Raw genomic sequence first — 14,391 nt, 5'->3', positions numbered from 1 at the left:
AATAATATACATATTTACAAGAATGAATGAAAAAAAACCAAACTAACTAACAAACCCTACCCTAAAATATCAAACTTGAAACGAAACAATAAAAAAACCAAAGTGACTTTTAATACTCATAGTCTTATGAGAAAAAATAATGAGAATCTTTAACTTTATTAACATCAAATTCACCTTTTGTTGGAACTTCTGGAAATTGTAAAGGTACCAAAACATCATAAGCATTTGTTTTTGTAGCAACATTAAACAGATATGGATCATAATTTTCAACGACACTTAATGTAGTTTCCAATTTTTTAGCAGCTTCAACTTCTTCTGGATTTGTTGAATTAAGCATTTCTAATCTTTTTCTTTCCATATAAAGTTCATCTGTTATTGTTATGCCTCTTTTTATAGATGTTGCCCATTGCTTTTTAATAGTTTTAACTTTTTTAACTAATTCATGATCTAATGGAATATGTAAAACTTGATATGATCCTTTATATCTTTCAATAAACTCATCTCTTAATAATTGAACTAAATCAGTTGTATGTAATCTAACAAATTGTTCCCTTAAAATTGAATTCATTTTATCAACATTTGCTGCATGAGTCCAAAATGAATCATGAACTGAAGCAAATTGTAAACCTAATTTACCACATCCAGTTGCTGTCATTAACATATGTGTTGCATCTAATGAATGTATAAAATTTGGTGGGAAACCTGCTTGTTGTTTTCTTGCATCAACTGTGGATGTACCCGATGGGTTTGTAATTAATACATCTTGAACTGATGTTTTAACTGAATGATGTTTATTTACACGATATGGTTGAACACAAGGTAACCCTAAGGGAGTAGTCCATATTACTGCTGATGAATGTAATTCATGTTCACTACCTGATGATTCACCATAATCAATGGAAACTGATTTACTAATCCTCTTGGCTGCTTCACCTAACCAATCTTGGATTAAATGAGCATTTTCAAACAATTCTCTTATAGATGCAAATACTTGTACAGTCAAATATTTGATAAATTTATGTATTTCTTCTTGATCTTCACCAAAATGTTGACTTACTTGTTTTTTAATTTGTGCTAATGCACCAACAAAAGTAACTCCATAAACATTAGTCATGACTGTTTGTTTAACAACTTTTCTTTTGATTTTATCTTGTAAAAACTTTGCAATTTCATCTCCCTTTTCAGCATCAATTTTGACTCTGTTTTCCACTAATTTTGCAACATATGTATAAACATCTTGTGGTCTATCAGCTGGATTTAAATTGACTTGATTTGCACCTTCAACGTCACCACCTAATGCAGCATAATGTTGAAGACCATTACAAGTACCATCTTGATGTACAGGTAAATGAGATATAAATTTAGTTGGATCTGGTAACTTATATGCTTCTGCTAATTCAAAACAAACACTCAATGCTTGCCAAGGTTTTTCAGCTTTTGTCCACCAATCGTTTTTCAAAGGGTTCTCGGCAGATTTAATAACATTATCTAAATTATCAGTTGCAAATTGTATTCTTTCAGATAATGGAGCTTTATCCACACCATAAACATTTGCTAATTGAATTTTTAACCAATCTAATCCCCTTTCTCCAACTTCTTGCCCTTCCCAAAATAAAAACAATGCTCTTGTTAAATCACCACCTAAATGATTTAAATGAGGAGATATAGGATATGCTCTACCTCTGAAATCTAAATTATGTGGGAAAAATAATTTTTCACCAATAAATCCTCTTGCAATTTCTAATTTATAATTATAATCACATCTTTGAGATCTAAAAGCTGCAAAATCTCTTGCCGCTTTATACATAGCTCGATTATGTTCGAATCTTTCCTTTGGATCAGCTTCAGGTTTTAATTTTGATGGGAACTCAGCTGTTTCTAAAACTGGAGGAATTGTTAAAAATTCGTCACCTTGATTCCAATAATGTGAAATTATATCAAAAACTTTTTTATTGATTGTCCATGCAGTTGTACCTAATACATTTAAACCATCAAATACTTCTTCGAGATTATCTCTTCTTGCAGCAGCTTTCACATATGCTTCAGTTTCTGGTGCATCTCTCATTCTAACTAATGGGTGTCTTGAATAAAGTCCTCCTCCGCCATAAAATGAATTCCATGGTTTGGGTTTAACTAACATAGGTAATGATTGCGGTTGTATAGATTCAGTAAATGATGTTCCTGTAAGATTTTTGGCAATTTCATTATGAATCTTAATAACTCCAATACGATTACCACCAATAAATTGCATTCCATGGAAAAAAGCTGGATGATAATCTTCAATTTGCGACCCATTATTATATTTTCTTACTTTAACTTTTGCAACTGCCATTATAAATGAAACTAATACACCTCCAATTCTTGATCTTGTTCCATTATCCCAATCTGGTCCATTTTCATCTAGGTTATCAATTGTTTTTCTTATTATTTTTCTCATTTGTTGTGAAGCTGGAATTTTTTTGTTAATGGATGACACTTTATTTTCTTGTTGAGCCATACATGTAGTTCTATATTCTAATTCTATGGCTCTACCCACTGAAGATATTGCTTTAGCAGCTCTCATTCCTCCAACGACACCTCCACTTGCATTTAATTTTAATAACTCCAATATGGCAACTACTGCTGCTTTCTCAGCATCTACTTTAATTAAAAATGGTGCATAATAAGCTCTATCTTTTGCTGTTGCAGGATCTCCTTGATCTATTGATTTATCTTCTTTAATTAAAGCTTTACATAATTCATGCTCTTTTTCTATTAACGGAATTAATTTTTGATACCATTCATAACATTGAGCATTTAAACTTTTACTTAAGTTGAGGTCACCTCTTTTTTGAGATTCTTCGAAATCGTGTTTCCATTTTTCTTTGGCTCCCTCTATACCTCTGATTTCAATTTGTCTTTGTCTATCGGAATTAAATACTTCTAAAACTTCATTAAATTGTTCTTTTTGTTCTTCAGTTTTCAATCTTTTATAAATTTCATAATAATTTAATTTACCTGATTTAATTTCTGTTTTAGTAATCTCATCTAAATCATCTACTATTTCTTCAACGTTCGATGCAAATTGTAATGCTGACTCTGAATTTGGTTTTAAACCTAATAATGAATGTCTAACGACTTTTAATCCAAATGAATCTACCGGTAATAATTCATCTAGGTTTTGTTTATCTAATGGATTTATGTCTACGTTTTGTTGTAATTTGATTGTATCTTCAGCAACTTCTCCGCCTTGTTGATTTAATTTATAATTTTTGTACACTTCCATCAATTCTTGCGGTATACATGATTGATCTATTTTTTTGGAGTCAAATATTTTGAACATATTATCAGCTCCAATTATATCTGTGTTTTGTAAAATCTTTTTTATGGTTTTTTTATCATCTATGAATTCAAAATAATCATTTGAGTTACCATCATTTTGTAGTAAAGTTTTCAACACAATTGCCTCTGTTCTTTCATTTGATTTAAAATTACAGAATTCTTCCATTTGAGATATTATTTTACTCAAATTATCTGGCTTTATTTTTGAATCTCTCGCTATTGATTCTAACGATTTATTTCCAATTTGAGTTAATTCTTCTTGATTTACTAATTTTGATAATGACTTTAAAATTTGAAAACTTCTTTCAAAATAACTTTCTGCAGAAAATGACTCCAACATGTTTTTTAAGTAGTTGATTTCTCTTTCGTATGGTTGTCTTGATACATCATCGTTTTTTGAGGAATAATATTTATATTGTTTATCGTCATCTGATATCTCATATTTATCAGGCCGAAGATCTAAATACGATGAGGTTGTGATTTTATTACTAATATTTGTTTTAGAGTTCCCATTCGGCAAAGGGAAATCTTTTAATGGCTCTAGTATTCTATTTGTAAATGGTAATGATGCTATAGAAGGGGTTGTGGTAGTTGTAGCTGTTGTTATATTATTTCTTAATAATTTTTTGCATTTTTGTTGCAAAACATTCTTTAGCACTGATTTTTTTATCAGTATCATTATTTTCGAGTTTATTTACAAGATTTTATTAAGTTGATTATTGTATTGATGATATTTACAAGTAAATGAATGAAAAAAAGAAAGGTATATTTGAACTTATGGTTGATATAAATAAATTTGGTTGTAAGAAAATAAAAATGATTAAACTAAAAGAAGGTCTGAAATTTTTTTTTTTTTTTTTATCTAAAGTTTCTCTTTCTCTTTTTGTACTTTGTACTTAATGTTTTTACATTAGATTAAATTTAAACGGTTTATCATCATTAAGAAGTAACAAAAATGATATAACTTAGTACAACAAACGTTTAATTTCGAAAATGTATTAACAATGTATTGATATATATATTTTATGTAATGTATATATATTGAAAAAAATAAACTATGATAAAAACAAGTAAATTAGTAATTGAAGAACTGAATAAAGGCGTTAATATAACATAATAATTATTTCTCTCTCATAATCCCATTTCTGCTTGTAATGCTTTTAAAGCTTCTTCATCTTCATCATCTTGAGATATTGGTTGATTTTTATTTACACTTGGGAAAGAAGGTAATTCTTTTTCTGGTTCTTTATAATTTGATTGTCTTTGTGGTTGTTGTATTTGTTGTTGTTGTTGTTGTTCTTTATTTTCATTTTCTAATTCCGCTAATTCTTGATCTAGTTCATCTTCATCAACAAATTCATTACCAACTGGTCTTGATATAGCTTCTGAAATTTCATCAGCTAATTCAACTTGTTCTCTAATTTCATCCATTGTATCTTCAACTTTATCAACATCATATTCTCCATGAATTTGTTTCATTGCTTTAGCACCTTGTTTCATAGCTTTCATTGTTTCTAAATTCAAATTAGCACCTTCAATTGAAACTAATTGAGTTTCTAAAGTTTCTATTTGATTTTCAACTTTTATTAAATTTGTTTCATAACCTTTTTTACGTTTTAAAGCATTTTTAGCTAAATTTGTTTGTTTTGATGCTACATATTTTCTTGCTATTTGTTCTTGATCATCCATTTGTTGTTGTAAATGATTTTTCTTTTTATTTAATGTCGATATATGTTCACGTAATTCAACGATTGCCTTCTTAGGCAAATCTTTCTTTTGTTGTGAATTTCCTCCAAAGAAATAACCCCACATTTTTCTATATATATATTGCTGATATAGTGGTTGTAAATGAATTCAGTTTGCCTTTTAAACTGTGGTGATAAAAAATATAATTCTTGGAATTTTAAAAATGTCAGGCTAATTGCTGAGTTATGAAATTGTAAGGTTAATGATAATGTAAAAACGGATGGATTGTAATTAGTATGTCTCTAATAATTAAGATTAATTATTAAATACTATTAACTTGGTGACTCTAATTATAAGATATATTAATTTTTTTATCTATTTAAGAATCTCTTTATCAAAAACCATTTTTATTTTTTTTTTGCTAATTATATTACATAGATAATAATAAATTTGATGTAATTACACTACTACCAACCAAAGTCAAGTTGATTTTGAAGATGCAAATATATATTGTATATATGATTATATAAAGATAAACTTATTCACTAACTTACCAAAACCCATAAGAAAAAGAATACTATCAATACTCCAAATATTTTCAAAAATAACCATCTATTACTTGTTATATGTGCATAATATTTTAATAATTCTCTTTGAGCTCCCGTTATATTTAAATTTATATCTTCAACATTTGCGTCAATTCTTTGAATTTGTTCTCCTTGTTCACTTACCATTGTTGCTAATTGTTGGAATAAATTACCAACTTCATTTATTGTACTTTCTATACTTTCAACTGCTCTATTTCTCAGTTGTAAATATTGTTGTCCACTATTTAGTTCTTCCATTAATAGCATTTGTTGTTGTTGTTGATTTGGTAATGATAAATATTGTCCATTATCATATGGTGAATATATTTCTGGATCATCATCTGGATTTTTTTTAGGTTGTGATTGTTGCAGCAGTTGCATTAGAAATGGATTTTCATTTAAATTACTTAGTGATTTATCTGTACCATTTGAATTATTATGATCTATATGTAATGGTGATGAACTATTTAGAATTCTATTATTTGATACTGATGAAAGAAAATTATCTTGTCTATTTTTATTCATTATTTCATTTTTTTGTCTAACTTCTAAAACTGTTTTAAATTCTCCTGATATATTTTTCATTTTTGAATTAAGTAACGTAAGTACATTTTTACTAAATTGAGTAGTTTGAGAATCTATCGTTATTGATTGTTCACCTTTCATATATTTTTGTAAATTTTGTATATTTGTTTCAATTTTGAAAATTTCTTGTTTTATAACATATGTTAATTCGCCAATTTCAATTGGTTTATCATCAAATAATGGTTTTCTTTTAGCCAATATAGCTAATTTTCCTAATAGTTCAGTTACATTTGATATATCTTTTGCTATGATACTAGCTTGTTGACTAAATTGTGACTTTTTTGGTGGTTGTCCTGGTGGCTGGGCTTTTATTTTATTTTGTTTTCTATTTATTTTTTCATAATTATTCACACATTGTTGAAACTCTATCGTCCTATTCTGAATAGATATAGACATAATGTGAGATTATTGTAATATGAATTTGTATTGGTTGTTTTAATGATTAATTATAATATATTGATTGAAGTAACTTATTATACTATTTTAATACTAATATTATAAATTCGTATAATAAATTTAATTTCGAACAGCAAAAAAAAAAAAAAACTTAAATAGTATGAATATTATATGCAGTATATCAGTACCTGATTTTTTATTGTTGAAAAACAAATATTGAAAAATGAAATAAGTTGAAATTCTTTACATGAAATGTTTAAATAATACTTTCGTATAAGTATTCAAACGATGTGACAAGCTTACCCCGTCACTAATATTGGCAAGTTGGTTTGTTTTATCAAGGCATCTATAATAAGTGGCGAAATGATTATAAATTTTTGAAGTTATCTAGATCCAAATCTGAACAATTAGATCAGAATCTTGACTAAAGTCTAACTGGAATTGAGTTTTATTGTTTTTCTTATGAACCAATGGTTTGAATATTTTGACCTGGCTATAGCCTGTTGACTTAACTCTATAGCTGGAATTGTACGTATGTTACAATTAGACCACGGGCAATAAAGTTTGGTGATATCAAGAGTAAACTTACAAAGCCGCTAAGCCATGGTTCTATCTATTCGACTTTTAAAACCTTAATTTGATTGAAAAATCCCAATAAAGAATGTTATTAATCTAATTTGTAAATAAAAGCAGGTATCGGTTAGTAATAAATTGTCAAAAATTTCATCAAATTAATCTGTAACATGTTTCAAATTAAAACTTATTATAACCAACTAAAATTAGGCTTAAAATTAACCCAAATTACATAATACAAATTTAGTAATTAGAAAGATCGTTAATTTTAATTAATCTTATTTAAAGATAATAGAATCGTAAATTTATGACGACTTTGTTTAGATCGACATCTACTGAAAAATTTATTACGAACGAGAATTTAATTTATGACAAGCAAAAGAATTCAATTATGACCAAGTTGAACGAGAAATAATTCACAGAATTAGTATGGAAATCTTATAAGATAAGGCGATGGAAATAAAATTTAGATATAAATTGATATTACAAGTCTTCATAATTGTTACTTGAATTAAGAGATAGATAATAAAAAAGATATTTTGGGATAAATTTCCGATTTAAATATAAATAAACTAACCATGCAACCTATTAAATATTTGTTAAATAAGGTATAACTTGGGTCGACACGTGCCAAACCTACATAGAATGTCGTATCTAATTTGACTTATTATCTAGAACACAAAAAGTACATCAAACTAAACAATAGAAACTAAGACAATCAATTTCAATTGAACAATCAATACTTTACATCGTGGGGAATAATAGTCCCCCTTTTTCGAGAAGACCTTGAATTGAAAATTTTATAGGGAAGGTAAAAACCGATATGCAATTATAAATAGAAATGAATTTTCTCAATTCAATTGCTGTAAAAAGCTCAAAATTAGGATCAACAACTACAAAAAGATGAAATTTTCAACTTTATCGTTTTCAGTCTTAGTGTTGTTTACAACCAATGTCTTTGCTCATTATGTTCCTGGTTTTGATTCATTACAAGTTCAAGTTTCAGTTGCTAAAAGAGCTACAAATTTGTTGGATCCAACTTATACCTATTTACCTGATAAAGCACTTGATTTTATAAATCTTCACATCAAAAATTTAACAAATTTTAACGGTACAAAATGTGATACATGTAAATACAGAATTAAATATGGTAAATCATTAATTGAAGAATTTCCAGATCAACAACATTTGGTCAGTTTATTACTTTTTAAATTTTGTATAATTCAAAATAATAATACTGAAAGTAAATGTGATAATAATGATTTTTTTGTTACTACTCAACCAAAAAGTTCAAGTATATTAAACAATACTTATGATTCAGGATATGGATTAGATACAAGTATAAATTTTTATGATAATGATTTTTTACATATGTTAAAAAATTTTAATACATCAAGTGAATTAGATTTAGAATATTATTGTTTTTACAAAGGTAATTCAGCATGTAAATTACCAAAAACTCAAGATGTTGATAAATTTTACGGTGTTCAAAATTGGTGGCCAGCAAAACAACCTCAACATCATTTTCAACCGAATTATACAAATAATACTGAAAGATTTAATGTTTTACATATAACTGATTTCCATATTCAACCACAATATGCTGTAGGTGCTGAAACTAATTGTTCACAAGGTATTTGTGGGTTTGATGAATCTTTCAATACTGCGCTACCAGATAAAAATTATAATTTTACCAATTATTATAAAAAATTCAATCCAAATATTTCTTCATTTGAATTATCATTTTATCCAGATGCAAGATATGAAAACCTGACATATATCAAAGGTGAATTATATGATATACCAAAGACTAGAGGTTGGAATTTCGCTAATGCTCCAGGAACAAGTTTTGGTGGCTATAAATGTGATTCTCCAGAATTATTAATGAATAATTCATTAGTTGAAGTAGCTAAATTGCATCAACAGAAACAGTTTGAATTCGTGGTTTTCACTGGGGATTTAGTTGACCATAACTTGCTCACATGCACTGCAGAAAGAACAAAGCATGATGAAATTCGAAGTTTTCAATTAATGAAGCACTATTTAAATAATATTCCAGTTTTACCATCTTTGGGAAGTATGTATACACTTTTTACTATTAACAATTTCCATAGCTATATTTGAAACATCAAATAATAGCTGAGATATGAAATTAATTTCAAATTAAAAATTTGAGACAATAATTTTTATCCTCCAAGAAGACCTTCCAGCAGCAGATACTAACCCGAATCGAGATCATGACAGTTTCCCATACGCTCAATTACCACCTCTTCACCTTGGTAATGAATCAATGGACCAGTTCCAGTATAATATTGATGAAATGGCTGATCTTTGGATCAATAATGAGTGGTTTGAAGAAAAAGATAGAAATGATTTAAAAAGACATTATTCTGGATTTTCATATGTCACTAATAGAGGATTAAAGCTCATTGGTTTAAACTCTAACAGGTACGTTACTTTACGAGTAGGAGCAAGGCTTCTAGCTCACCAAATTTAGAAATTGGGGCTGAAAATTTTAAATTCTCTCCTAACCCTGTTTTTCACAGCTGGATACTAACCTTTACAGTTACTATCAAAAGAATTTATATTCTTACGTCAATTTAGCTGCTAATCCGGATAGTTTTGGTACTTGGAAGTTTCTTATTGATGAATTAGTTGAATCTGAAAAGAAAGGACAAAGAGTTTGGATTCAAGCTCATATTCCAGTTTCTGATTTTGATACATTACCATTACAAAGTAGAATCTTTGGTAAGATAGTCGAACGTTTCAGCCCTTATACAATTGCTAATATCTTTTATGGTATGTATTTATCCATTTGAAATGATTTTTAAAATTGCAAAAATTTCAGCACAAAAAGTTATTCAACATTCACACATCCACTGATTGTCTTCCTATGAACATTACTAACTCAAAACCATTAGGTCACACCCATTTGGACCAGTTCCGAGTCCTTTATTCAAGTAATGCAACTGCTGCAACTGCTGTAGAAAAAGATATTGTAAATTTAGCTTGGGTTGCACAATCTGTTACTCCAATTGGAAGTTTTAATCCAGCATTCAAATACTATGAAGTAGAAAATGAGAGTTTTAATATCATGAATGCTTACAATTATTTCACATTTTTGAATGAAACCTTCGTTAACGGTGGAAAAGAACCGGTTTGGAACTATGAATATAGTGCAAGAGATTACGGTTCAGATTGGCCACAAGATGCTCCATTGAATGCTACTTTCTGGCATAATAATGTTATAAAGAAATTAGCCAACCAAACTGATATTAGTTTCAATCAAAAGTTTGCAAGCTTACAATATAGATATGGTCCAGGTGCTCCGAAATGTGCAAATGGAACTGTTATATCTGATGATTGTTATGATGAGAATTATTGTGTCATGGCTAATTTCTATTCTGATGATTATCAAGCTTGCCTTAGAGGTTAAGTTTTTTGTTAGATTTTGAGAGGTTTTTTGTAGAGGTTGCTTTTCGGGGTTATGAGGTATGTTTCAAAAAGGTTGAGGTTGAGATTAAAGTTGAGGAGTCTGAAAAGGTGGTTAAAAATTTGTCTTTGAAGTTGGTTTTTTTTTGTTGTTCAAGGGGTAGTCGTTCAATTATAGAACAGAAAAAATGTTTGAATTAATTGCTGCGTTTCAAGAAATGATGGTGTTCAAGTTTTGAGATTTTCTACGTGTTCTTTTTATATTCGTATTCGTGCTTATATAGCTTTAATTGGCTAAAATATCAGTTTTCTTTTTCTATCAAATGAAACTTTATCGTAGTTTTAGAAATTGTAATTTTATCTCTTTTATCTGGTAAAATCACGTGTGAATTAAAAGTGAAGTTTCAGATTTTTATTTTTGTGTAATCAAAATTAATCAATAAAAGAGCTTTTGTGTCGTGTCAGTTTTTCATAACTGGTGACTTTAGATCTCAAATTTCAATTCAATTATTTTCATTTACAGTATTTTAAACTTTCTCTTGCCTAACATTTTATTATATGATTTTGGTGTAAGTTTAAAAAGCATTGTTAAGAATTCATTCTGGCTTCACTTTAAATGGTAATGACACAGGGCATAGACCATCAATTTATATGCCAAGCACTACAAGCTAAAAAAATATTGATAAGTCCAACTTCTTTCATTCGCCTCAGATTTGTTGTAGATTCGGGGCCCAATTTAAAAGTATAGCTCAAGTATATCAAGACCAAGCTGTGCTTTTAAAGGTAGTTTTACTAAGCAATTGTCACCAAGGTGAGAAATACAGAAGTTTTCTCGGATCAAGTCGTAGTGAAACAACTAAAACGATTATTCACTAACTAATAAGAATACTAATATTATGAATAAATGAAAATCAGGATTATCAATCATTGCTGTCGCTTTCCTGTTGCTATGTGACTTAGAATTTGGTAAGACCGAGCTCTGCTCAAACAAGGGTTTTGTTGTCGGATAAGTTATAAGTTGAGTAAATTAGTTTGTAGAATAAGATGAAAGTAAAACTCAATACTTACTTGTTAAGAAGATTTGATAAGCTGAATAAATCTGTTCAATTGAAATTTATGAAACAAAATGTAAACTATTATTATTATCTATCAATAATATAAATCAATTAATCCATTTTAAGTAAATAAGTAAACACGTACTAATTTCCGACTATTTGATTTAATAATAAACGTGACTATATTAGTGCTTAAGTATCTACTTTATAATTGTCTCACATGACTTTGTAGTAACTCGGAAATGAGATTAAATCTTTTTCATAATAAAAAATAAATTTAAAATGTAAACAAAAAAAATAAAAAATAAAAAATAAAAAAATTTGATACACGAAACAAATATCAAAAAATTTGATATACTAATAATAAATTAGAGATAGAATTTCAAGTTTTTAGATCAAATAGAATTCTTATCATTTACTTTTTCATAATTACATTTTCATACAATCATTGAGTTATGAGAGAAATTGTATGTATATTTATAATTGATGGATTAATTGGTCATAGTATAAGCAAATAGATCAACACGTAGCTTATAATGAATATTTCAAATTTTAAATTCCAAAATACTAACTAAAATATAGATTCATTTATCAACAGGTCAATGTGGTAATCAAATTGTATGTAAGACTTTCGAATAAAATTAAAGTTTTACTAGATCGATATACTAACTTCTTTAGGGTGCTGCATTCTGGGAAACTATTTGTGGTGAACATGGTTTAGATAATAGTGGACAATATCATGGAGATAATGAATTACAAAAATCTAAATTAGATGTTTATTTTAATGAAGCAAGTTCTGGTAAATATGTTCCTCGTGCAGTTTTAGTTGATTTAGAACCAGGTACAATAGATAATGTTAAAACTTCAAATATTGGTAATTTATTCAGACCTGATAATTACATTTTTGGACAAAGTTCAGCTGGCAACGTATGGGCAAAAGGTCATTATACTGAAGGTGCTGAGTTAGTTGATTCAGTTTTAGATGTTGTTAGAAGAGAAGCTGAAGGTTGTGATTCATTACAAGGTTTTCAAATTACTCATTCATTAGGTGGAGGTACTGGTTCAGGTATGGGTACTTTATTAATTTCAAAAATTAGAGAAGAGTTTCCAGATAGAATGATGGCTACTTTTTCAGTCGTACCATCACCAAAAGTTTCAGATACTGTTATTGAACCATATAATGCAACTTTATCAGTTCATCAATTAGTTGAAAATTCAGATGAAACTTTTTGTATTGATAATGAAGCTTTATATAATATTTGTCAAAAAACTTTAAAATTACCACAACCATCATATGTTGAATTAAATAATTTAGTTTCTTCTGTAATGTCAGGTGTTACAACTTCATTACGTTATCCAGGTCAATTGAATTCAGATTTAAGAAAATTAGCAGTTAATTTAGTTCCATTTCCAAGATTACATTTTTTTATGGTTGGATATGCACCATTAACTTCAATTGGTTCAAAATCTTTTAGATCAGTTACTGTACCTGAATTAACTCAACAAATGTTTGATTCTAAAAATATGATGGCAGCTTCTGATCCAAGAAATGGTCGTTATTTAACAGTTGCTGCATTCTTTAGAGGTAAAGTTTCAGTTAAAGAAGTTGATGATGAAATGCACAAGATTCAAAGTAGAAATTCATCATATTTTGTAGAATGGATTCCAAATAATGTTCAAACTGCTGTTTGTTCAGTTCCACCAAAAGATTTAGATATGTCAGCTACTTTTATTGGTAATTCCACTTCAATTCAAGAATTATTTAAAAGAGTTGGTGATCAATTTAGTGCTATGTTTAGAAGAAAAGCTTTCTTACATTGGTATACTTCAGAAGGTATGGATGAAATGGAATTTACAGAAGCAGAATCAAATATGAATGATTTAGTTAGTGAATATCAACAATATCAAGAAGCTGGTGTTGATGAAGAAGAATTGGAATATAATGATGAAATGCCAATGGAAGAAGCTGTTATGGAATAAATTGGTAACTAGCTGATAAATCATTATCTTTTCTCACTTTTGTTGTTATTCATTTCTTTTCTATCTTTGGTTTTTTGGTTGTTTTGCAATATAATAATAATAATTAGCTATTATTCTACTTCATCTTTTGTTTCTTAAATATTATACCCTCTATATAGTTAATTAGTGTATACTACCAGTCTTTTTAGTTTCATCAATTAATGTACTTTTTGTAATCGTGAAAAATAAAGAGTTTTATGAGAAATCAACTGAGCTTATTGTTTAAAATTTCAGCAAGTCTAACATGAATTAAATGAATAAAATTAATAAATAATAAATCGTTTATTAAATCTTCTACTTTTCATCAATTATTTATACCCTCAACCTCGCAATTTCGTAATTCAATTTCCTCTCAAAAAATTTTTAACAAAATTATTTTTATCATAAGTATTATAAGCATTTATATTTTGAAAATAATGTAAAGCATGACATTGTTGTTTCCAAAAATTAATCAATTCTTGAAACTCCATTTGACCTTTCAAGTATAAGATATTACTAACATTTAAATCTTGAACAAATCTTTGTCTTTCAAATTCTTGTCTTATTTTTGTCTTTATTGTTGATACTGGCATATCTAATTCGTACAAGTCTGCAAATTCATGGGAATTTCTTATGAACCTTCTATATAAATGTAATACTCTTGTTCTTAATTCTGCTTTTGTTGCTGAATGACGAGTTGTTTCTGCAAATTGTGTAGCTAAAGTCATTATATTTGTGTTATTATATTAATGTTACAG

At 28.1% G+C, this 14,391-nt stretch overlaps 6 protein-coding genes across 6 annotated transcripts; 2 read left to right on the top strand and 4 right to left on the bottom strand. All coding sequences in view use genetic code 12, as the record gives it.

The window, feature by feature from the left end:
• Nucleotides 1-124: 124 nt before the first annotated feature.
• RPO41 (DNA-directed RNA polymerase) lies at nucleotides 125-4,000 on the bottom strand (the record flags this gene model as incomplete). Its single annotated transcript, XM_051763503.1, has 1 exon — nucleotides 125-4,000. The coding sequence occupies one exon, from the start codon at nucleotides 3,998-4,000 to the stop codon at nucleotides 125-127; it is 3,876 nt and encodes a 1,291-aa protein (XP_051620337.1).
• A 452-nt stretch (nucleotides 4,001-4,452) lies between these two features.
• On the bottom strand, nucleotides 4,453-5,133 carry SNF7 (ESCRT-III subunit protein; the record flags this gene model as incomplete). The annotated part of the gene is made up of 1 exon (XM_051763502.1): nucleotides 4,453-5,133. The coding sequence occupies one exon, from the start codon at nucleotides 5,131-5,133 to the stop codon at nucleotides 4,453-4,455; it is 681 nt and encodes a 226-aa protein (XP_051620336.1).
• Nucleotides 5,134-5,552: 419 nt separating this feature from the next.
• Nucleotides 5,553-6,575, bottom strand: KGF54_002965 (t-SNARE syntaxin; the record flags this gene model as incomplete). Its single annotated transcript, XM_051763501.1, has 1 exon — nucleotides 5,553-6,575. The coding sequence occupies one exon, from the start codon at nucleotides 6,573-6,575 to the stop codon at nucleotides 5,553-5,555; it is 1,023 nt and encodes a 340-aa protein (XP_051620335.1).
• Nucleotides 6,576-8,051: 1,476 nt separating this feature from the next.
• On the top strand, nucleotides 8,052-10,584 carry ASM3 (Asm3p; the record flags this gene model as incomplete). The annotated part of the gene is made up of 4 exons (XM_051763500.1): nucleotides 8,052-9,229; nucleotides 9,393-9,596; nucleotides 9,715-9,947; nucleotides 10,070-10,584. 4 exons carry the CDS (start codon nucleotides 8,052-8,054, stop codon nucleotides 10,582-10,584), a joined length of 2,130 nt encoding a protein of 709 aa, XP_051620334.1.
• A 1,506-nt stretch (nucleotides 10,585-12,090) lies between these two features.
• Nucleotides 12,091-13,615, top strand: TUB2 (beta-tubulin; the record flags this gene model as incomplete). The annotated part of the gene is made up of 3 exons (XM_051763499.1): nucleotides 12,091-12,102; nucleotides 12,218-12,253; nucleotides 12,314-13,615. The coding sequence occupies 3 exons, from the start codon at nucleotides 12,091-12,093 to the stop codon at nucleotides 13,613-13,615; spliced, it is 1,350 nt and encodes a 449-aa protein (XP_051620333.1).
• A 380-nt stretch (nucleotides 13,616-13,995) lies between these two features.
• KGF54_002962 (uncharacterized protein) lies at nucleotides 13,996-14,361 on the bottom strand (the record flags this gene model as incomplete). The annotated part of the gene is made up of 1 exon (XM_051763498.1): nucleotides 13,996-14,361. One exon carries the CDS (start codon nucleotides 14,359-14,361, stop codon nucleotides 13,996-13,998), a length of 366 nt encoding a protein of 121 aa, XP_051620332.1.
• Between the last annotated feature and the right edge of the window lie 30 nt (nucleotides 14,362-14,391).

Source organism: Candida jiufengensis (assembly GCF_024610255.1).
Source record: "Candida jiufengensis strain CBS 10846 chromosome Unknown scaffold3, whole genome shotgun sequence".
NCBI lineage: Eukaryota > Fungi > Ascomycota > Pichiomycetes > Serinales > Debaryomycetaceae > Lodderomyces > Lodderomyces jiufengensis.
The sequence above is the reverse complement of the archived record's forward strand: the minus strand, read 5'-3'. Positions and strand labels throughout refer to the sequence as shown.